General features: G+C 46.9%; 1 protein-coding gene across 3 annotated transcripts in view; it reads right to left on the bottom strand.

Annotated features, from left to right (window-relative positions):
* ACSF3 (acyl-CoA synthetase family member 3) overlaps positions 1-24,462 on the bottom strand; it is a 230,883-nt gene extending 206,421 nt beyond the window's left edge. Inside the window, exons 1-2 of one of the 3 annotated variants that reach the window (XM_030204600.1) lie at positions 24,434-24,456; positions 2,307-3,039 (exon numbers count right to left, since the gene is read on the bottom strand). In XM_030204600.1, coding sequence (XP_030060460.1) covers positions 2,307-3,008 — 702 coding nt within the window. In that variant the 5' untranslated portion in view covers positions 3,009-3,039; positions 24,434-24,456. Of the gene's footprint in view, positions 1-2,306; positions 3,040-8,987; positions 9,018-24,433 lie in introns of those variants that run through there. The other 2 variants (XM_030204601.1, XM_030204602.1) reach the window with 2 other exon arrangements.
* Between the last annotated feature and the right edge of the window lie 495 nt (positions 24,463-24,957).

The raw sequence follows: 24,957 nt of genomic DNA, 5'->3' as shown, positions 1-24,957 counted from the left end.
TTTGGTCAGGAACCTCCTCAACCTTCTCTCCAAAAAGGTTATCCCCCCAGCAAGAAGCATCCGCCAACCGCTGCTGAATAGAGTATTCCAACTCAGAAAAATGCAGCCATGAGAGTCTGCACATTGCTATACTTTGAGCAGAGATCCTGGATGCCACATCAAAAGTATCGGTGCCCCTGTCCAACAGCTTTCAACACGCCTTCTGTTGCTTGACCAACTTGCAAAAAGGTTCAGCCTGTTCTGGAGGGAGCACATCCACCAAGTCTGACAGCTGTCGCACCGAGTTTCGCAAGTAGACGCTCGTGAAGAGCTGGTAGGATTGTATTCGAGAGATTAGCATTGAAACTTGGTACATCTTCATCCCAAAAGAATCCAGGGTTCTAGCTTCTCTGCCTGGGGGCACTGAGGCACTGTCCCTAGTACTCCTGGCTCTTTGAAAGTGGATTCCACCACCATGGAACTGTGAGGCAACTGAGGCCTATCAAAACCAGATGAACCGTGGATCCGATATAGGGTGTTAATCTTCTTAACAGGGACTGACAGAGGGGAATCCCAGTTCCTCACGAAGACGAGTACCTCATGGAGAGATGCAGTCACATCCTCCTTAGAAGGAGATATATAGTCCAGGATCTTGAGCATCTTGGCCCTGGGCTCATCCTCCACTTCCAAAGGAAAAGGAATGGCCTCAGCCATTTCCTTAACAAAAGATGGAAATGAAGGGCTCTCTGGCGGAGACCGTCTCCTTTCAGGTGGAGGGGAGGATTCAGATGGGATCCCATAAGACTCATCTGAGAAGTATCTGGGATCCTCCTCCAAATCCCATGAGCGCTCTTCCTCTGTATCAGACAATATCTCCCTATGGGATTGCCTAGATCGAAGTTGTCTCGATGAAGAGGAACTCGAGATGTCGGCTCCCGTCTCGAGTATGGAGAAGCTTCCTCTGCTGACGTCAAGGGGATGCAGGCTTGGGTGGCAGTCGACACTGGGGCCTTAAGCGACGCTGGTGGCCGCACAGCAGGCTGAGGGTCAAGCAGGGCCGCAACAGGAGGTATGGCAGGTGCAACCACCCCGATACCGCTGCATGGATGTGCTCATCGAGGGCTGACACAAGGAAAAGCTGGGGTGCCGGTTGAGGCGAAGATTGCAGAGCTGCTGGGGTCAATGCGGGAGGAGGGTCTCGGCTGCTTGGAGACAGGTGCATCTGCACCTCCTGTATGGAGGGAGAGTGATCCTCCTGGTGTCGATGCTCCTGAGATCCTGGCACCATGTGTCAAGGGTAACCGATGACAATGCTTCCTGGCCTTCACCCGAAGTGTGTCACCAAGACTCCCTGGTACAGACGAGGACGTCATCGAATCCTCACATCACCTTGGAGTCAGGTCCGATGATGGGACAGTCCCAGGGGCCCTGCACAGCAGGAAGCCTTAAGGCAGGTGGAGACCCACTTGATGCCTCACTGCTCTCAGTGTCTAAGGGTCTCGAAGCAGCCATGCTTATCAATGTTCCCGATACTGGTGCAATGCTCACTTGGCTCCAAAAATCTTCTCTCGTTGAGCCTCTCAGGAAAGTAGGATCCTCTTCTTCATAGGAAGATAGAGAACACAATGAGTAGGGCTATGGTCATGCCCAAGACATTGCAGACACCAAAAATGGGTGTCCTTCCCCGAGATAGTCCGATTGCACCAGTACAGCGCTTGAAGCCACTGGTAATCTTTGTGGACATGGACAGGAAAACTTCACCGGCTAAATCAAACGACTTGATGGTGCCTGAATAAAAGGGGCAAGGCACGGAGAGAAACCCAAAGAAGAAACCTGACCAAAGTCAGGGCCTAAAACTGGCCCGGTGACAACGAAAAATTAAGAAAATTTAAAACTGGGCAAAGCGTACTAAGAAAATAAAGGAATGATAGAAAAATGATTCCTACGAGTAAAAAAAAAAAAAAAATCAACAAAAAACCAGCCAGAAGGCACAAAATAGAAAGCTCTCAGACCGGGCGTGTGAGAAGACAAAAACAGCACCTTTTTCTCACATGGAAAAAAGAGAACTGAGGAGACCGCACTCACACGACAGGCAGGAAGGTGCTCGCGCTCCACAAAGCTCTCTTTTTAGCTTTGGCAAAATGATTGACTAGGCGACGTGGATCGGCGTCACCCACTTCTGAGTAGAAGCCTGCTTGTCCTCGGAGAACGCAAGGTTGCCAAAGCCAGTTTTCTGTAGCAATGCTTACATACTCCCTCTGTGCAATTCCTCCCTTCAGGGCAGAGGAGCTTCACCAGAGGACGATCTGAGACACGCAAAATCTTACCATTGCCTGAATGTTGCGATGTGTACTGAGGACACCTTTGGGCCGTCCAGTCGTTCCACTGGTGTAGATGATCATGGCTCCTCTTTCTTTCCACTCTGTGATGGCACACCCATCCTCTAAGCCTTCATCATTACTGGATGCAAAGACAGCTAACTTGGGGAGCACCAAAAGCTCTATTCCCAGGTTCCTAGTGATGGGAGCCACTGTTTCTACATAGTCTTCCTCTGCAATTACCAGGCAGCTCTGAGAGTCTTGGATAACATACTCAAGCTCTGGAGGCGGATGCTTCCGACAGAGAGGTACAGCGATGGCACCACTCATCCAAGAAGCCCACTGAGTTACCACATAGGAAGCATCATTGGGGCACAGAAAGGAGATGCGCTCTTCCTGTAGGTCTCCACTCAAACACTTCAACGCTCGATGTATTTGTTGGGATAAGCGGTGACTCAGGCGATATAGCTCTTTGTACGTGTGTTGCCCATTCTGATCAAAAATGGCTGTTTTATCTGCAAATGTTGAAACCCTGGTGAAGACTGGAGCAACCCTGTTAAAAGATGCTGACTGTGCTGTGTGCAGACCTCTCCTAAAACAATTCACGCTCCAGAGCCTTAAACAGTCCCGCAAGCAGCACCATGAAGAACAAAGAATGCCTCCACCTTGGAAATTCACGCCGAGGTGATGATAAGTGAAGACAGACAGCATTTCCCCAGCATATCTTGGTACAGTCTCACAGCTGCCAAAAGAAAGGACACAGACCATCACATACATTGTCATCAATGTCTAAAAGCGCTGGTAATGCAGGAGCTGCAGTGCTTATGTACAGAAATACAACTTGCAGGATGTCCAAAACAACACAAAGGAAGTACAACTATTAACAGAGGGTTGCTGCTTCCTACCCCAGAAGCAGTTACATATACAGTACAGATACATATATACAGCCACATGCCACACCGAATAGAAAATACTACTGTAAATATACAAGGCCATACATATTTATTGAGAAACTAGTAAAAAAGCCCCGTTCCTGATGCAAATGAAACGGGGGCTAGCAAGGTTTTCTTCAGAGTGTGCATGTCGTGGGAGTGTGTGTGTCCCTGCCTTCTGCCCTTTCTCCCTTCCCCTCTGCTCTCCGTCCCCTCTGCTCTCTGTCCCCCCCCCCCCCAGTCCTTCAGTGTTAAGTTTCCTGCTGTGCTGTTTGTGTTACAGAGAGAGTGAAGGCGTCTGCCCTCTCTCCCCTCCCTCCTCCAGTCGTTCACTGTTACAAAGAGAGCGATTTCGTGCTGTGCTGTGTTTTCCTTCACTGTTTGTGTTACAGAGAGAGCGAGGGCGGGGCAGACACTCATGGGGAAACCGGATATCTCTCCCCCTTCACACTTCCGGCTGGAGGCTTCATTAGAACGTTGGTGCTGCCTTTTATATGTAGAGATGAGAAAAGGTTTATTGGCATATTGATTTAAATGCCTCAGGCCATTCTGTCTCAAGACTCCACAGAACCGATGCTTCCCGGTAGTTTAGTGCAGGCCTTCAATTTTGCTCCTTTCCAGAATAGCATAGTAATGTTTCAGTTAACTAAACCGCCCCTGTGTTTTCAAACAAGGTACGAGGAAATAGGAATTGACAAATGTCATGATATCTTCAGTATATACACATATTCACATCCATTTCTGCCATTTCACTAATTACTGTACCATCTAGAAATAAAACAGCACATTTCATTAGTACAGCTACCAAAACTGGACCGTTACCTGATGGTATAACAAAGGACTCCGTGGAGATTATGAAGGAAATACAACCATTACTTACCCGAGAAGCAAAAAGCCACAACAAGCGGCGCCACGGAAAAATGTGGTTTTACCTGTCAGTTTTATTTCCTTGAGTCCTACCAGACCAGTCCAGACAAATGTGTTATGCCCCTTTATAAACAGATGGTGAAGGGAAACAAATGTTTGTGAATCTTACCCTATATAGAGCATTGTGCAGTCAGCTCCTCCTCAGTTTTTATTTTATTTTTTGTTACATTTGTACCCTGCGCTTTCCCACTCATGGCAGGCTCAATGCGGCTTACATGGGGCAATGGAGGGTTAAGTGACTTGCCCAGAGTCACAAGGAGCTGCCTGTGCCTGAAGTTCCCCAGGACCAAAGTCCACCACCCTAACCACTAGGCCACTCCTCCACTGTTGCTACTATTTGAGATTCTAATGTTGCTATTCCACTAGCAACATTCCATGTAGAAGTCGGCCCTTGCAGATCACCAATGTGGCCGCGCAGGCTTCTGCTTCTGTGAGTCTGACGTCCTGCACGTTCTCACAGAAACAGAAGCCTGCGCAGCCTTCTACATGGAATGTTGCTAGTGGAATAGCAACATTCCATGTAGAATGTCCAATAGTAGCAACATTCCATGTAGAATCTCCAATAGTGTCTATTTTATTTTTGTTACATTTGTACCCCGCGCTTTCCCACTCATGGCAGGCTCAATGCGGCTTTCATGGGGCAATGGAGGGTTAAGTGACTTGCCCAGAGTCACAAGGAGCTGCCTGTGCCTGAAGTGGGAATCGAACTCGGTTCCTCAGTTCCCCAGGACCAGAGTCCACCACCCTAACCACTAGGCCACACCTCCACTCTATTCTGTAACAAAAGAAATATAGACCTCCTCCAATTTCATTAGACAGTATAGGGGAGGGTCCCATGGACATTAATAAAAATACTTTCAACACCCTCAAGAGAACCACTGAACACAAAACTAAACCAAAGTCAACTACAGAAATAGGGAGGGACTCTGGACTGGTCTACCTGGTAGGACTCAATGGAGGAGAGAGTGAACAGTGGAGTGCAACAGGGATCTGTACTGGGACAAGTGCTATTTAACATATTTATAAATGATCTGGAAATCAAAACAAGTGAAGTAATTAAATCTGCAGATGACACAAAACTATTCAAAGTTGTTAAAACACATGAGGACTGTGAAATATTTTTTCACTCAACAAATAGTTAAGCTCTGGAACTCATTGCCAGAGGATGTGGTAACAGAGGTTATGTATCTGGGTTTAAAAAAAGTTACTAGACAAGTTACTAGAGGAAAAGTAGTCTGCTATTGAGATAGACATGGGGAAGCCACTGTTTGCCCTGGGATTGGTAGAATAGAACGTTTCTACCAGGTACTTGCAGTGGCGTAGCAAGGGGGGGGGGGGCGGTCCACCCCGGGTGTCAGCTCAGGGGGGGGGGTGCTCCCTGCCAGCTCCCCCCCCCCTCGGCGAATCGACACCCCCCCGACCAGCTCCCGCACCCTACCTTTAAAAAGAATATCGGGAGGCAAGGCACTGCGCCTCGCGCCTGCCCTTTACGTAAAAGAAATGCGGACCGTCGGGTCTTCCCTCGCTCTATCTGTCCCGCCCTCCGCTGACGCAACTTCCTATTTCTGCAAGGGCGGGACAGACAGAGCGAGAGAAGGCCTGATGGACCCCAGATGGTATAAATGTGAGCATGTGAGGTCGGAGAAAGAGTTTGGAGTGGAATATATGCGAGATGGGAGCAATGACTGGGAAAAAAATGCTCTCAATGGTGTGTGACGAGGGAGAGACTAACGAACGGCCTCAGCAGTGAATGAATGAATGCAAGGTCAGGGGAAGGGTCCAAGTGGTACATGAGCATATATAATGCCAAAGGAAGGGTCCTGAGCAGTATATAAGATGAAAGGGGGGCCCAAAGTGCTATATGAGTTTGTATGAAGTGAGAGGATGGACCCCAACTGATATATCAATGCATGTGAGGTAAGGAAAAGTGGCTAAATGAAAAACTGGCTAGACCCATCTCAATCTGGCTTCAGATCCAGGTACAGGAGACACTTCTTGTGTCTCTTCTTGATGATCTCCACAGAAACCATGACAGGGGATCTGCCTCGATACTAGCGCTGCTGGACTTCTCAGCAGCCTTTGACACAGAGGATATCATCACGCTTACAAGGCTAGTAGAGAAACAGGTATCAGTAGCACAGTATTTACATGGTTCAAATCCTATTTGTCAGACAACAATCAGTTCTGTTCAGCAGCAGCACATCATTACCTTGGTCACTGGACTGTGGGATGCCACAGGGATCCATACTGTCTCCCATTTTATTTAATATCTACCTCAAGCCTTTGGCTGAGCTGCTTCAGTTGATACACATCATCAGCATAGATATAGAATTTTGTGTCCAGCTACTCATAACCAACGACCCAGATTTATTTGTTGCATTTATACCCCGCTCTTTCCCGCTCAATGACAGGTTCAGTGCGGCTTACCAAAGTATGGGTTACAAAGTATCACAGAAAAGTAGAGTTATGGTGTGATTGTATAGAGTAGGCTAAGAGGAAGAGATGTGGAGGGGGGATTGAGGTATAGGTAATATTAGTGGTGTGGATTAGGTTCGTAAATTAAGTTGGGTCGTTTGGATAGGCTTGTTTGAAGAGGTAAGTTTTCAGCAGCTTTCGGAAGTGTAAATGTTCGTTGGTTGTTCGGATGGATCTTGGTATGGCATTCCAGAGTTGGTGCCCATAACGGAGAAGTTGGATGCGTAGTAGGTTTTGTATTTGAGACCTTTGCAAGTGGGAAGGTGAAGGTTGAGATATGTTGGAGAAGATTTGGACACGTTCCTGGCTGGAAGGTCGATCAGATTAGTCATGTAGCTTGGAGATTCTCTGTGGATGATCTTGTGGATCAGTGTGTGGACTTTGAAGTTTATTCGTTCTTTGACAGGGAGCCAGTGGAGTTTTTCGGAGTGGTGTTGCCCTTTCAAATCGTGATTTACCAAAAATGAGTCTGGCTGCTGTGTTTTGAGCGGTTTGGAGTTTTTTCAGGATTTGGGCTTTACATCCAATGAAGATGCTGTTACCCACATCTCTGAGTAAATTGACTGCCTGTCTAACCGCAACTCAGGAATGGGCAAACATCAATCTCTACCTGAACCCAAGCAAAACAGAAATTCTTTGGGTACCTAACACAAGTGGACAAATATCTGACTTCAAAATACCTTTTGAGAAGTATGAACTCCCCCTAAAATCACAGGTCAGGAATCTTGGGATACTGCTAGACTCATCATTCATTCTGATCCCACAAATTCAAACAACCTTTTAAAAATTGTGTCACCTGCAGTAGCTACAAAATCTCTCTCTCCATATACTAAGATGAGTCTGATCACAGTGATAGTATCACGACTAGACTATTGTAATGCCCTATACACTGGTCAAAGCAAAAATAGTTTGCATCAGCTCCAACTAATTCAGAATGCTGCAGCCCGACTGATAGAAGGCTGCAAGTGGCATGACCACATTACACTCTTCCTGCGAAAACTACACTGGCTACCAGTATCTTACAGGGCTAAATTTAAAACTATGTTTGATTTTCAAGGTCCTCAAACAAAATGGGCCCAAGTACTTAAAAAATAAGTTAGCCCTTTACACAACTTTAAAACCTCTAAGGTCCTCTTCAAAGGAGCAACACTATCTGTACCCTCATCAAAAGAAATTGTAAGTCCCCTTAAAAGCCTAGAGATAGCCAGGAAACTGGGAGAAGGGGCACATAATTTATTTGGTGGGAACAGGGCTGAGGCCAACCTTAAGGCTGGAGGGCGGGCAAGTGAGGCATAAGACTGTCCATCCACACAAGAATCTAGACCACACCATGAGTTAACTTAAAAATGGAACTTTACTGTGTCAATTTATGATGCACAGGAATAATGAAAAGTCATATCAAACACCAACTTATATATATACTTTGATATATATAGAAGCCCTCCTGGGCTGAAAGTAGTTTAATTCCTCCTCAAGATATTTGCAGAGCGGCTGTCTGGTCCTCTCTGCATTCTTTTCTGAAGCATTATAGGATTGATGTGCAGGCTAGAGAGGATGCGAGTTTTAGTGAAGCAGTTCTGACTTCTGGTTTTCGGGGTTCCCACCCTTAGACTATTTACTGCTTTGGTACTTCCCAAGCGTCTTGACCGGTCTGGAGGGTCGCTGAGGAAGGTGAAATTAGGCTTTACCTGCTATTTTTCTTTCCTTTGGACCCTCCAGACCAGTCAAGAACCCACCCAGTATGTTTTAGTCTAGTGTGGTCTGCAGACTGGTTTTGTGCCTCAGGGTTGCTATGGCTGATAGATCTTTAGTTCTGGACTTCTCGTTTTCTGAATTTCATTGGTAGTAGCCTCTGCGTTGTCAGGGGCAGACCGCAGCGCTTTAGCGTTCGGTCGACAGAAGCACATTCGTGACTGTTTTGAGTATACTCATGGCAGTCCTGACGTGATAAAAACTATGGACTTTCCTTAACCTCCACTTCCCAAACTGCAAAGGCATAAAATACAAAGTGATGCACACATCAACCTTTTCCTATATGAGCACGCAATTCTGGAACAAACTACCGCGAAACTTAAGAATGACCTATGAATTAACCAACTTCTGCAAACTACTAAAGACTCATCTTTGAAAAAATCTATCAAAAGGAGCAAAGCACATGAAGTCCACACGCACTGTTGGCAACGCATCAATACATTCTCCTAGTACACCTATCCCCATAATTCTAACACACCCAGCCTTTTTTTTTTTTCTCTCTCTTTTTCTCCTCACTATTGTTCTTTCCCCCTTATCGATACCTGGACATTGTTTTAACTCTAACCCTCATAATGTAACCATAATCTAATATAATAAAACGCACCGTGAACGTTCTGATGAAGACAACGTTCTGAAGTCACTCAAACACTCCCTGAAGGCTGAAGGGTTCGTGGATTCATGGTGTGAAGCCAGCCAGCCGTCTCTTCCCCGTCATGACGTCGAGGGCGGAAACAAAAACAAACAAACGGATTTACCTACGTGGTGGCGGTTCCGGCAGCGCAGCGTCAGGGAAGGAGGCGGCGCTCCCGTCTCTAGCCTTCCCTTCGCTGTGTTCCGCCTTCTTCTGACGTCAAGGATGACGTCAGAAGAAGGCGGAACACAGCGAAGGGAAGGCTAGACGTCGGGAGCGCCGCCTCCTTCCCTGACGCTGCGCTGCCGGAACCGCCACGGAGGTAAATTTAAAAAGAAACAAAAAAAGAAAAGGGATGTTGGGGGGAGAGAAGAGGGTGGGCAGTAAAGTAGAAAAATGGGAGCGGGAGGGCAGGGGAGAAACGACAGCATGGATGCGAAGGGGGGGGGGAGGAAAAGAGGGCGGGCCAGGCTGGGACATGAGAGAGAGCATGGATGGGCATGGATTGGGAGGGCAGGGCTCAGGGAGAGAGGGGAATTGCTGGATAGAGATGAATGGAGGGGACAGATGGGCATGGATGGATATGGATTGCAGGGCAGGGCTCAGGGAGAGAGGGGAATTGCTGGATAGGGATGAATGGAGGGGGCAGGTGACAGAGGAGCATGGATGGGCATGGATTGGGAGGGCAGGGCTCAGGGAGAGAGGGGAATTGCTGGATAGGGATGAATGGAGGGGACAGATGGGCATGGATGAATATGGATTGCAGGGCAGGGCTCAGGGAGAGAGGGGAATTGCTGGATAGGGATGAATGGAGGGGGCAGGTGACAGAGGAGCATGGCTGGCCATGGATTGGGAGGGCAGGGCTCAGGGAGAGAGGGGAATTGCTGGAAAAGGATGAATGGAGGGGGCAGGGGACAGATGGGCATGGATTGGGAGGGCAGGGCTCACACTCTCTCTCTCATATACAATGTCTTTCTGACTCTCACTCTCACACACTCTGTCTCACACTGTATCACATTCACTCTCTATGTGCCACACAGTCACTCACACACTCGCTTGGTCTCATACACTCACTCTCACAGAGAATCTGTGTCTCACACACACTCTCTCTCTCTCTCGCACACACACACACACACTCTCTCTCACACTGTGTCTCACATACACACTTGCACACACTCTCATTCTCACACACACACACACTCTCTCACAAACACACTCACACCCAGACTCACTCTCTCTCTCACACACACACACTCACACTTTCACTCTGTCTCTCACACAGTCACTCTCACATACACTCTCCCAAACATACACACTCCGAGGAAAACCTTGCTAGCGCCCGTTTCATTTGTGTCAGAAAGGGGCCTTTTTTACTAGTCATATAATAATTTATTGCACTTCCATCGTTACAATGTATTGTAAGCCACACTGAGCCCGCAAATAGGTGGGAAAATGTGGGATACAAAAGCAATAAAATAAATAAATAAATTTACTGACTGCCAGAAGGGCTGTTCTGTTTTGCTGCACTCAGTTCAACGTGTGGATTCATTGGGAAGAGTAAAGAAGTTCTCACTGTTGCTCCTTGTGATCTTTGGCAAGTCACTTAACCCTCCATTGCCTCAGGTACAAAATTAGATTGTGAGCCCTCCAAGGCCAGAGACATACCCGGTGTACCTGAATGTAACTCGCCTTGAGCTACTACTGAAAAGGTGTGACCAGAATCCCTAAAATATAATAAGAGGAGAATCTGTACATAAACCTGACCCATTCTAAAGGAACTATATGTTCAAACTAGGGCTGTACTGAATATTCGTGTTCAGTTTGGCCAAATAGTGATTTAAATTTGAAGACGAATAATCCAGGGCTCTACTGTGCTAAATCCTACTGAAATAAACGCAATTTCTGATTTCACATTGCTTCTTTTATTTATGTCAATGCACATTATTCGTATTCAGCCGAGTAATAAAATATGCTGTTCGTTAAACTGCTAAAATGTAAAGTTTTCTGTGTGTATAATTGCTGTTTCTTTGCAGGTATAGTGCAATCATTTGCCCCCAGAATTTAGTGTTGGGATATGCTAGTGTTTCATGAAACCGTTTTAGTACTGAATTGCATTTTTCTGTGTTATAGGTTTTGTTTTTTTCCTAGAAGTAATCCATTGCTAGAGCACGATGTATAAAAGACATTTAAGAAATAAAAGGCTTATAGAGAGAAAGAGGTAATCTCTAAATAAGAGACCAGCTTACTGTGAAAGGTTTAACATAGTGCCTCCACAAAGGACTCTTCTGTATATTAGTGTTGTTTAAGAAAAATGAAATGTTTAACTTCTGTAAGTAATTGAGAGGATCTGTAAATCAGGGATCAAGTTAAAGGTGAAGGGAGGTTATTTGTATTACTACTACTACTACTTAACATTTCTAGAGCGCTACTAGGGTTACGCAGCGCTGTACAAAATAAACAAAGAAGGACGGTCCCTGCTCAAAGAGCTTACAATCTAATAGATAAGAGTGAGACAAATATAGGACAATCAAGCCATTGTGACATCACTGATGAGGTTGGCTCTTAGGCATTGGTGGAATGAGGCATTATGACATCACAATCTCAGCTCTGGATACCAGAGACTGAAACTCTTCACACTAAGGGGGGAAGTGGGCCAAGTATAGGACAGTCAAGCCATTGTGACATCACTGATGAGGTTGGCTCTTAGGCATTGGTGGAATGAGGCATTATGACATCACAATCTCAGCTCTGGTTAAATCACTGCTATATGTAATACTACTACTACTACTTAACATTTCTAGGGCGCTACTAGGGTTACGCAGCGCTGTACAATTTAACAAAGAGAGACAGTCCCTGCTCAAAGAGCTTACAATCTAATAGATAAGAGTGAGACAAATATAGGACAATCAAGCCATTGTGACATCACTGATGAGGTTGGCTTAGGCATTGGTGGAATGAGGCATTATGACATCACAATCTCAGCTCTGGTTAAATCACTGCTATATGTAATACTACTACTACTACTTAACATTTCTAGAGCGCTACTAGGGTTACGCAGCGCTGTACAATTTAACAAAGAGAGACAGTCCCTGCTCAAAGAGCTTACAATCTAATAGACAAGTGAACGGTCGGTCCGATAGGGGCAGTCAAATTGGGGCAGTCTGGATTCACTGAACGGTAAGGGTTAGGTGCCGAACGCAGCATTGAAGAGGTATTAAAGAATATTCTTATGCGTTTTCAAAAAGGTTAATGTTGAAGATGTTGTAAATTGCTGGATTTTCTGAAGTGACATTCTATCCTGGCATAGGGGAATGTTTGGTGCTATTGGGTGGAAGAGGTGTGCTACACCCGGGGAGACAGGTGCAGCTCCAAACTATTTTGGAAATCCACTATGCTCAGCCATATGCTGGTCCATGTCTGTGATTTTCAGCTACATTTTATAGCAATAATTTTTTCTTTTACCCTGTGCTGATAACCACACCACTAGGGGTGTGGCTGGCTTTCTGCTGCCACCTTATATTACATCTTTATTTATTTATTTGTAGCATTTGTATCCCACATTTTCCCACCTATTTGCAGGCTCAATGTGGCTTACAATTGTTTCGTAATGGTGATCACCAATTCCGGAAAACAGAAATACATAGTTAAAATATGGAGGTGACAGAGTGGAATTAGGTAGTCAAATAAAAAAAGTTCATTTTCGTAATAAGAAATAAAAGGTAATCGGACCCCCTGATAGCGACATTTTTTAATAGATGGTTTGGATCCAATTATAGTTTTCATCTTTACACACAGCATTAATGTATCACATTACTCATGTTTAAAATATTTTTTGTATAGCTGCAATCTGGAACATTGCGAAATACAATTGCTATGGTTGGTGTTCTCTTTGTCACTTAACATAGTAACATAGTAAATGACGGCAGAAAAACACCTGCATGGTCCACCCAGTCTGCCCAACAAGACAAACTCATATGTGCTACTTTTTGTATATACCCTACTGATTTGTACCTGTCCTCTTCAGGGCACAGACCGTATAAGTCTGCCCAGCACTATCCCCGCCTCCCAACCACCAGCCCCGCCTCCCAACCACCGGCTCTGGCACAGACCATACAAGTCTGCCCAGCACTATCCCCGCCTCCCAACCACCAGCCCCGCCTCCCAACCACCGGCTGTGGCACAGACCGTATAAGTCTGCCCAGCACTATCCCTGCCTCCCACCACCGGCTCTGGCACAGACCGTGTAAGTCTGCCCAGCACTATCCCCGCCTCCCAACCACCAGCCCCGCCTCCCACCACCGGCTCTGGCACAGACCGTGTAAGTCTGCCCAGCACTATCCCCGGCTCTCAACCACCAGCCCCGCCTCCCAACCACCAGCTGTGGCACAGACCGTATAAGTCTGCCCAGCACTATCCTCGCCTCCCAACTACCAGTCCCGCCTCCCACCACCAGCTCTGGCACAGACCCTATAAGTCTGCCCAGCACTATCCCCGCCTCCCAACCACCAGCCCCGCCTCCCACCACCGGCTCTGGCACAGACCGTATAAGTCTGCCCAGCGCTCCATTGTCTATTACGTCAGTTTAGATTGTTTAAATGTCCTGCCATTTAAAAAGAATCAACATAGGTTTCCCCATGCCGTACACTCGAGATTGTTACTTTTTCCTTTTAATACTGGCTTTAAAAAAAAAATTTCACTCATTTTTATACAATTTTAGTGGCAGCCCCAATCATTTAATCAAGTCTCGACACATTTTTTGTGCATATTAATTAGGATGTTAGGAAGTCCATCATTTCCCTAATAAAATAGTACATAAGTATATTTTGTCCTTTTTTATTCTAACAGAGCTCTATGTACAACGCTTTTACTGGTAGCAGATCAACAGACACAGATTTCTTCCAAGGATAATCTTAAAGGTACACAAACATTCAGACCCAGAGACTGAAATCTTTATTGATACATGTTATGTTGTAATGCAGTTCAGTCTCTCAACATACTATGAGCATTATATTCCTTGTAAACCACTCTGAAGTTAGTTTCTTTATATTATAAAGCACTTTGTATGAATATTAACTTAAAAGTAGATATCTTAGTTATCGTAATATAAATTCATAACATCAAACTGTTAGATATATTATGACTGGTCCTTCATTGAAGATGGTGTCTATATACTCTTTTTGTCCTAATCATCATGCTCCTTATATATGTTTTTTTCACATCTGTATTCCTACTTATGCTAATGAAATATTATAGAATTTTTAACTATTTATATGTGACATTTGGTTTTTGAACATTATATATTAGTCATTTTTCATTTCTGGGCATTATTATTATTATTTACATCTTAATGACTTCTCTATTTATTCATTACATTTTGCATTCTGTATATTTTTAGATCTTACAATATGCTGTTTACTTTATTTACATATCAGAAAATTTTATGACCCTTTTTAATGTTTGTACATCTATTTGGTTGTGTCGTACAATTGGTTTGATTTGCTTGTATTTGCATAAATATGCTCTTTTATTTAGACACTAGTAAAAAGGCCCGTTTCCAAAACCAATGAAACGGGCGCTAGCATGTGTTTTTTTTGTGTGTGTGTGTGTATGTGTCACAGAGTTATTTTGTGTGTGTGTGTGTGTGTGTGTGTGTGTGAGTGTATGAGGGTGCGGTGTGTGTGCAGGTTGTTGATGTGTTTCTTTTTTTGTTTTGTTTTTTGCTTGGGGGTTGGGGGATATGCTGTGCTGTGCTGGCAAAGTGGGTTGGATTGGTGTGTGGCTTTGAGGGTGTGTTTCTGTTGTATTGTGTGTGTGTGGTTTTGTCTGTCAAGGTTTGTGGAGGGGGGTCTTTCTGTTGGTGAAATGTAAATGTAAATTTTTGCACATACCCACAGCAGGAATATTCTTCTCTCGTTCCAGCGGTGGTTCTGTGCTCTCCGTGCTGCACAGATAATGAGCCATTCTGCTGGGGAATGCTCCTCCCTTATTGTCACGTAGTTTCCTCTGATTGGTCCGTCTTACGTTGCCTAGTGTTGCCTGGGAACGGTGTTGTGATGGTCCTTTGTGTTTCAGAATGTTGAGGGTATTTCTTCTGATTGGTCCGTCATGTGAGGGCGGGGCAGTGAGACATGGTCAGTGTTGAGGCTTCACCACCACGAATCCATGAACGCTTCAGTGACTGACTGAGTGACTTCAGAATGTTGTCTTCAGAACGTTGAGGGTGAGTTTTATTATAGTAGATAAAGACTCCTGAGGCTGGCCGGTTGGCCGAAACATGGCCGCGTCGAGTCTTTTCGAGTTACATTATTGATTTGGACCCATCGTGTCTACTAAGCTACACAATAAACTAAAACCTTTTACTACATCGTCTCTCAAGACTTTATTCCTGATTCCAAACTGTCATCATGTAGCCGGCGTGCTCCACACCCTTGGCCTTTAGACATATCTGGTTCACCGCATGCTGGACTTCAGGCACTGGTGTGTTTGGGCAAACACATTCCAGTGACAAACTGGCCAAGCTTTCTGGCAGTGACGGCGCCTTGGTTCTGGAACTCTTTAGGTCTTCTCCGCTCTCACTCTCTTGCTTCGGTACTAGCTGCAAAGGCAAAATCCCCGGTGACCTTTCTGGGCCACCAGAGACGAGCGATGTATCCAAGTCACACAATGTTTCTGCATACTGCTGCTATTCAAGGAAAATGGGGACTGGCTCATGGCAGTGGTAGCATTTGGGGCATCGACCGTGACCCATCAAGCTTTCCAGTTTTCAGGGAGAACACCACCTTGTGCTTAAGGCACTGAGCTCCAATGTCCTCCATCCCCAGTGTAGCCATCTGAAAACACTCTGGTCAAGAAGAGTTCCTTGCTGGAACAAAGTCTCCTTTCACAAAGTTCTGGCACACAACAAAGCTCCTCCAAACACTCATGATCTCCTCAGCAGTTGTGTCGTGGCATCTCACTCGCAAAAATAAAGGTTTCTTGAGGGGGGATATTTATATCTCTTCTCTTAGAAAGTTCAATTGTGCAAAGCAACTCCTCTTTTCTAGCACACCTAAATGGCACAATCCACTCCGCAATTTGGGCGCGTCCCCATGTGAGTACGGCGACAAAATTCCGCCCACAGGAAACGGATCCCAGTTTGAAAATGTCAAAGTCTTCAGCACCCAGAAACACAGCTTTACAGTGCAGCACTGTGCTCCTACTGCTGGCTTCACTTTATTAGGCTCGCCACCTGCTCTCCGCCAGAGAAACACAGTCCATGCAACATGGTATTTTAGCTCCGCTCCACTCTAGTATTTGTAATCCAAATAGGAAAAAAATAACTTCTCTTAAATCTGATTGTGTGGTTTTCACTTCTCTGCTTGCCACTGAAGTCCCTGTCCGGGCGCCATTTACCTTCCAGGGCTAAATTTTAAACTCTATGTTTCATTTTCAAGGCCCTCAGACAAAATGGGCAGCATACTTAAAGAATAAGTTAGTCCTCTACACACCTCCGAGATCTCCAAGATCCTCTCAAGGAGCATCACTATCTGTCCCCTCATCAAAGAAATTGTACAATGGGATACCTGCCAGTGAGCCTTCTCAGGAGTAGCCCCCACACTCTGGCATTTACTCCCAGAGGAGCTACATATAACTCGAGACTACCTCTACTTCAGAAAGCAGGTGAAAGCCTGGCTCTTCTCCCAAGCCTTTAATACATAGGGTGACTGACTAGACACTCATTCTGCACCTGGACTAGCCTGCTATACACACTGTAACTTAGATCAGTTCCTTATATCTTGCTTTACTATACAAAGAACTTGCCTTGAGTTTAGCTACCAGTCAACTCTATATGCCCATCTTGTCCTCATATATATATCTGCACTTGGCCCCTTGGCTACATGGCAAACTGTATTGTAGAAAAAGCATTAGCGTCATATCCATGTTATTTGAACGTTCTGTGTGCTTATTAGGTGTTTTATTAGTATTATGCTGACATCATATTTTATTGCTGTTATTTGAATGTTCTTCCATTACACCATTGTTTGTATAGTACTGATATATTTATCATATTTCTAGTATATGGTTGTTCTGCAGTGCCTGCTAAATGTGTATATTTTTTATACTGTTTCATGTTACTCCTATTATTAGGTTTCAATCTGCCATTTCCAAGTTTATGTCAGATCTTATTGGGCAGACTGGATGGACCATACAGGTCTTTATATGCCGTCATCTACTAAGTCATGTTATAGTGTAATCAGTAGCACTTAGGCCACCATAGAGATGCTGTAAACGTGTGTGCCTCAGTGTAACATGGCCAGAGAATTTTCAGTATTCTGTAAATTACATACATAAATGTGAGTGCCACCTATGCCCTACCCCATATATACCCCCTTGCAAACACACACTAAGTTAAGCCTGTATTTACAGATCAGCACTTAGGCACCCTACTATCATTTACATAGTGAACTGCACACAAAAGCACTTATTCTTAAGCATTTACACATCAACACGAGCAACTAGGTTACACAATTACCTTTACGTGGGTATGCGCGGGATGAGGGAAGAGCCCTGGCTGGTAAATGAATTTGCGTGAACTGAGAGGAAGGGTCTAAGGCAGTATATGAGTGTGTGTTAGGTGATAGGAAGGGTCTCGGGCAGTATATGAGTGGGAGCAAGGTGAAGAGAAGGGTCTCAGGCAGAATATCAATGTGTGAAGAGAAAGGTACCAGCAGTTTATCAGTGTGCGTGAGGTGAGGTGAAGGGACTTTGGCAGTATACGAGTATGTGTGTGAGGTGAAGGGAATGGAATTGGGAAGGGTATGAGTCTGTGTGTGTGTGAGGGGAAGGGAATTTGGCAGTATACCAGTGTGTGAGGGGAGGGGAACTGGGCAGTATATGAGTGTGTGTGAGGGGAGGGGAAGGGAATTGGGCAGCATATGAGTGTGTGTGTGAGGGGAGGGGAAGGGAATTGGGCAGTATATGAATGTATGTAAGAGGTGTTTGTGTGACGGAGGGTCTGATGCTGTATGTCACACATGATCTTTATTCTGCCACAATATCACTTTGTATTTGTTCATGCCGGAATTGGCGATTGCCATCACGGTACTATGTAAGCCACGTTGAGCCTGCAAATAGGTGGGAAAATGTGGGATACAAATGTAACAAATAAATAAATGTCAGAGTGAATGTGTGGTAAGGTGAACATTCTTATACTGTATATATATCAGTGTGATTGGGAGGGAGAGGGTTTTGTGCTACATAGCAACATAGTAGATGACGGCAGAAAAAGACCTGCCCGGTCCATCCAGTCTGCCCAACAAGATAAACTCATATGTGCTTTTTGTGCATACAAGAGTGAGTTTGTGGGAGAGGGACAGGGTCTTGTGTTGTATGAGTGTGGGGAAGGGTCTCATGCTGTATGAGTGACAGGGAGTGGTGGGGGAAGGGGAGGACCTGATGTATATCAGTGTGTGTGCAGGAGGGGAAGGGTCCTGGTGCTATAAGCAAGACTGAGGGGCAGGGTCTCTGGTGTATGTAAGAGTGAGTGTGTGGGGGAAGGGAGAGCCTTGTGTTGTATATGAGCGTGTGGAGTGGGGTCTCATGCTGTAAGACTAGGTGGTGAGAGGAAGATTCTATATCAGTGTGATCGGGAGGGTCTCGTATATAAGGGTGAGAGTGGGGGAGAGGGAAAGAGTCTTGTGTTGTATAGGAGTGTGGGGAAGGGTCTCATGCTGTGTGAGTGACAGGGAGTGGTGGGGGAAGGGGAGGACCTGATGTTGTATATCAGTGTGTGTGGAGGAGGGGAAGGGTCCTGGTGCTATAAGCAAGACTGAGGGGGAGGGTCTCTGGTGTATGTAAGAGTGAGTGTGTGGGGGAAGGGAGAGCCTTGTGTTGTATATGAGCATGGGGGGGGGGGTCTCGTGCTGTATATAAGGGTGAGTGGGGGAGGGGAGGGGAAGGGTCTTGTGTTGTATAGGAGTGTGGGGATGGGTCTCATGCTGTATGAGTGACAGGGAGTGGTGGGGGAAGGGGAGGACCTCATGTTGTATATCAGTGTGTGTGGAGGAGGGGAAGGGTCCTGGTGCTATAAGCAAGACTGAGGAGCAGGGTCTCATGTTATATATGAGTGCGTGGAGGAGAGTCTCTGGTGTATGTAAGAGTGTGTGGGGGAGGGGAGAGCCTTGTGTTGTATAGGAGTATGTGTGTGGGGGGGGTCTCATGCTGTAAGACTAGGCGGTGAGAGGAATATTCTACATCAGTGTGATGGGGAGGGTCTTGTGCTGTATATAAGGGTGAGAGTGTGTGGGGGAGGGGCAGATCTGGTGGTGTATGTAAGAGTGCGTGTGTGACGGAGGGTCTCATGCTGTGTGTGTGACAGGGATTGGTGGGGGTAGGGGAGGACCTCATGTTGTATATCAGTGTGTGTGGAGGAGGGGAAGGGTCCTGGTGCTATAAGCAAGACTGAGGGGCAGGGTCTCATGTTATATATATGAGTGCGTGGGGGAGGGTCTCTGGTGTATGTAAGAGCGAGTGTGTGACGGAGGGTCTCATGCTGTGTGTGTGACAGGGATTGGTGGGGGTAGGGGAGGACCTCATGTTGTATATCAGTGTGTGTGGAGGAGGGGAAGGGTCCTGGTGCTATAAGCAAGACTGAGGGGCAGGGTCTCATGTTATATATATGAGTGCGTGGGGAGGGTCTCTGGTGTATGTAAGAGTGAGTGTGTGACGGAGGGTCTCATGCTGTGTGTGTGACAGGGATTGGTGGGGGTAGGGGAGGACCTCATGTTGTATATCAGTGTGTGTGGAGGAGGGGAAGGGTCCTGGTGGAGGAGCAGGGTCTCATGTTATATATGAGTGCATGGGGGAGGGTCTCTGGTGTATGTGAGTGTGTGGGGGAAGGGAGAGCCTTGTGTTGTATAGGAGTATGTGTGTGGGGGGGGTCTCATGCTGTAAGACTAGGCGGTGAGAGGAAGATTCTACATCAGTGTGATGGGGAGGGTCTCGTGCTGTATATAAGGGTGAGAGTGTGTGGGGGAAGGGCAGATCTGGTGGTGTATGTAAGAGTGCGTGTGTGACGGAGGGTCTCATGCTGTGTGTGTGACAGGGATTGGTGGGGGTAGGGGAGGACCTGATGTTGTATATCAGTGTGTGTGGAGGAGGGGAAGGGTCCTGGTGCTATAAGCAAGACTGAGGAGCAGGGTCTCATGTTATATATGAGTGCGTGGGGGAGGGTCTCTGGTGTATGTGAGTGTGTGGGGGAAGGGAGAGCCTTGTGTTGTATATGAGCGTATTTTGTGGGGGGGGGGGGGTCTTATGCTGTATATAAGGGTGAGAGTGGGGGAGGGTCTTGCAGTGTATATAAAAGTTCATTGCGTGGGGAAGGTCCAAGTTTTGTCCTTCACCCTGAACTGGCCTCGGTGAAACCCCTCAACCGCCACTTCGGACTATTTGGGGAGCGACCGAATGTAGTCACGCGCCGAGGACTGGGGGGGGGGGGGGGGGGACAGGTCTGGTGGGGGGGGGGGACAGGTCTGGTGGTGTATGTAAGAGTGAGAGTGTGACGGAGGGTCTCATGCTGTGTGTGTGACAGGGATTGGTGGGGGTAGGGGAGGACCTCATGTTGTATATCAGTGTGTGTGGAGGAGGGGAAGGGTCCTGGTGCTATAAGCAAGACTGAGGGGGAGGGTCTCTGGTGTATGCAAGAGTGAGTGTGTGTGGGGGGGGGACAGCCTTGTATATGAGTGTGTGTGGGGGGGGGTCTCATGCTGTAAGACTAGGGGGTGAGAGGAAGATTCTATATCAGCGTGATGGTGAGGGTCTCTTGTATATAAGGGTGAGAGTGGGGGAGAGGGAAAGACTCTTGTGTTGTATAGGAGTGTGGGGAAGGGTCTCATGCTGTGTGAGTGAAAGGGAGTAGTGGGGGAAGGGGAGGACCTGATGTTGTATATCAGTGTGTGTGGAGGAGGGGAAGGGTCCTGGTGGAGGAGCAGGGTCTCATGTTATATATGAGTGCGTGGGGGAGGGTCTCTGGTGTATGTAAGAGTGTGTGGGGGAGGTGAGAGCCTTGTGTTGTATAGGAGTATGTGTGTGACGGAGGGTCTCATGCTGTGTGTGTGACAGGGATTGGTGGGGGTAGGGGAGGACCTCATGTTGTATATCAGTGTGTGTGGAGGAGGGGAAGGGTCCTGGTGGAGGAGCAGGGTCTCATGTTATATATGAGTGCGTGGGGGAGGGTCTCTGGTGTATGTAAGAGTGTGGGGGGGAGGGGAGAGCCTTGTGTTGTATAGGAGTATGTGTGTGACGGAGGGTCTGATGCTGTAAGACTAGGCGGGTGAGAGGAAGATTCTATATCAGCGTGATGGGGAGGGTCTCGTGTATATAAGGGTGAGTGTGTGTGGAGGAGGGGAAGGGTCCTGGTGCTATAAGCAAGACTGAGGGGGAGGGTCTCTGGTGTATGTAAGAGTGAGTGTGTGGGGGAGGGGAGAGCCTTGTGTTGTATACGAGTGTGTGGGGGGGGTCTCATGTTGTAAGACTACGTGGCGAGAGGAAGATTCTATATCAGCGTGATGGGGAGGGTCTCGTGCTGTATATAAGGGTGAGTGGGGGAGAGGGAAAGAGTCTTGTGTTGTATAGGAGTGTGGGGAAGGGTCTCATGCTGTATGAGTGACAGGGAGTGGTGGGGGGAGGGGAGGACCTGATGTTGTATATCAGTGTGTGTGGAGGAGGGGAAGGGTCCTGGTGCTATAAGCAAGACTGAGGAGCAGGGTCTTATGTTATATATGAGTGCGTGGAGGAGAGTCTCTGGTGTATGTAAGAGTGTGTGGGGGAGGGGAGAGCCTTGTGTTGTATAGGAGTATGTGTGTGACGGAGGGTCTCATGCTGTGTGTGTGACAGGGATTGGTGGGGGTAGGGGAGGACCTCATGTTGTATATCAGTGTGTGTGGAGGAGGGGAAGGGTCCTGGTGGAGGAGCAGGGTCTCATGTTATATACAGTGGTGGAAATAAGTATTTGATCCCTTGCTGATTTTGTAAGTTTGCCCACTGACAAAGACATGAGCAGCCCATAATTGAAGGGTAGGTTATTGGTAACAGTGAGAGATAGCACATCACAAATTAAATCCGGAAAATCACATTGTGGAAAGTATATGAATTTATTTGCATTCTGCAGAGGGAAATAAGTATTTGATCCCCCACCAACCAGTAAGAGATCTGGCCCCTACAGACCAGGTAGATGCTCCAAATCAACTCGTTACCTGCATGACAGACAGCTGTCGGCAATGGTCACCTGTATGAAAGACACCTGTCCACAGACTCAGTGAATCAGTCAGACTCTAACCTCTTCAAAATGGCCAAGAGCAAGGAGCTGTCTAAGGATGTCAGGGACAAGATCATACACCTGCACAAGGCTGGAATGGGCTACAAAACCATCAGTAAGACGCTGGGCGAGAAGGAGACAACTGTTGGTGCCATAGTAAGAAAATGGAAGAAGTACAAAATGACTGTCAATCGACAAAGATCTGGGGCTCCACGCAAAATCTCACCTCGTGGGGTATCCTTGATCATGAGGAAGGTTAGAAATCAGCCTACAACTACAAGGGGGGAACTTGTCAATGATCTCAAGGCAGCTGGGACCACTGTCACCACGAAAACCATTGGTAACACATTACGACATAACGGATTGCAATCCTGCAGTGCCCGCAAGGTCCCCCTGCTCCGGAAGGCACATGTGACGGCCCATCTGAAGTTTGCCAGTGAACACCTGGATGATGCCGAGAGTGATTGGGAGAAGGTGCTGTGGTCAGATGAGACAAAAATTGAGCTCTTTGGCATGAACTCAACTCGCCGTGTTTGGAGGAAGAGAAATGCTGCCTATGACCCAAAGAACACCATCCCCACTGTCAAGCATGGAGGTGGAAATGTTATGTTTTGGGGGTGTTTCTCTGCTAAGGGCACAGGACTACTTCACCGCATCAATGGGAGAATGGATGGGGCCATGTACCGTACAATTCTGAGTGACAACCTCCTTCCCTCCGCCAGGGCCTTAAAAATGGGTCGTGGCTGGGTCTTCCAGCACGACAATGACCCAAAACATACAGCCAAGGCAACAAAGGAGTGGCTCAGGAAGAAGCACATTAGGGTCATGGAGTGGCCTAGCCAGTCACCAGACCTTAATCCCATTGAAAACTTATGGAGGGAGCTGAAGCTGCGAGTTGCCAAGCGACAGCCCAGAACTCTTAATGATTTAGAGATGATCTGCAAAGAGGAGTGGACCAAAATTCCTCCTGACATGTGTGCAAACCTCATCATCAACTACAGAAGACGTCTGACCGCTGTGCTTGCCAACAAGGGTTTTGCCACCAAGTATTAGGTCTTGTTTGCCAGAGGGATTAAATACTTATTTCCCTCTGCAGAATGCAAATAAATTCATATACTTTCCACAATGTGATTTTCCGGATTTAATTTGTGATGTGCTATCTCTCACTGTTACCAATAACCTACCCTTCAATTATGGGCTGCTCATGTCTTTGTCAGTGGGCAAACTTACAAAATCAGCAAGGGATCAAATACTTATTTCCACCACTGTATGAGTGCGTGGGGGAGGGTCTCTGGTGTATGTGAGTGTGTGGGGGAAGGGAGAGCCTTGTGTTGTATATGAGCGTATATGGGGGGGGGGTCTTATGCTGTATATAAGGGTGAGTGGGGGAGGGGAGGGGAAGGGTCTTGTGTTGTATAGGAGTGTGGGGAAGGGTCTCATGCTGTATGAGTGACAGGGAGTGGTGGGGGTAGGGGAGGACCTCATGTTGTATCAGTGTGTGTGGAGGAGGGGAAGGGTCCTGGTGCTATAAGCAAGACTGAGGGGGAGGGTCTCTGGTGTATGTAAGAGTGAGTGTGTGGGGGAAGGGAGAGCCTTGTGTTGTATATGAGCGTATGTGGGGGGGGGGTCTCGTGCTGTATATAAGGGTGAGAGTGGGGGAGGGGGAGGGTCTTCTGCTGTATATAAGGGTGAGAGTGGGGGAGGGTCTTATTCTGTATATAAGGGTGAGAGTGGGGGAGGGTCTTGCGGTGTATGTAAGGGTGAGAGTGGGGGAGGGTCTTATTCTGTATATAAGGGTGAGAGTGGGGGAGGGTCTTGCGGTGTATGTAAGGGTGAGAGTGGGGGAGGGGGAGGGTCTTCTGCTGTATATAAGGGTGAGAGTGGGGGAGGGGGAGGGGGCGGGTCTCTGGTGTATATAAAAGTTCATTGCGTGGGGAAGGTCCAACTTTTGTCCTTCACCCTGAACTTGCCTCGGTGAAACCGCCACTTCGGACTATTTGGGGAGCGACCGAATGTAGTCACGCGCCGGGGACTGGGGGGGGGGGGACAGGTCTCCCCCTCGCCTTCAAACATCCCACCAACAATCCCAACTTCCCTCTCTCCCAGAGACAGTCCCGGGCCTTACCGGAAACAGGAACTTGCGTCACAGGAGAGACCGTCCGGGGCCCCCGGCCAAACGCTAAAGTTTAAGTACTTCGATTGAAAAACAGGCGCGGCGTGACGTCACAACTCCGAAGCCAGTTTGTGCAGCCGTCATCCCCGTTCACCCAAAACAATGTTCTCTATCCACGTTGTCATTCTTTATTGTTGGCAGCATTTTTATTTAATCTCATCACCTATATATTTGCAAACAATGCCGGCTTGTGCAGCATAGGGATGTACACAGACACGGTTAGAGTAGGAATTACTTCTAAATTGTAAACCCATTTGGAGGGCCTGGTTATAGGGACTCCTTGTATCCTGTGCAGAGATGGTTTCATAGGTTTCTTTTACATTTGTGGAGACAACAAAGAGGACACAAGAAAGTGGTTGCTACCTTTGCTAGAGAAATATTTAACTGTAGCAAATGTGTAAATGGCTTTTAGTTAATGAACACACATCAAACAGTGACTAACTTACAGTACAGCAGTAGATATTAATCTACTTTTC

Source organism: Microcaecilia unicolor, chromosome 5 (assembly GCF_901765095.1).
Source record: "Microcaecilia unicolor chromosome 5, aMicUni1.1, whole genome shotgun sequence".
In the NCBI taxonomy this organism is placed as follows: domain Eukaryota; kingdom Metazoa; phylum Chordata; class Amphibia; order Gymnophiona; family Siphonopidae; genus Microcaecilia; species Microcaecilia unicolor.
This window is presented reverse-complemented; position numbering and strand designations above follow the sequence as displayed.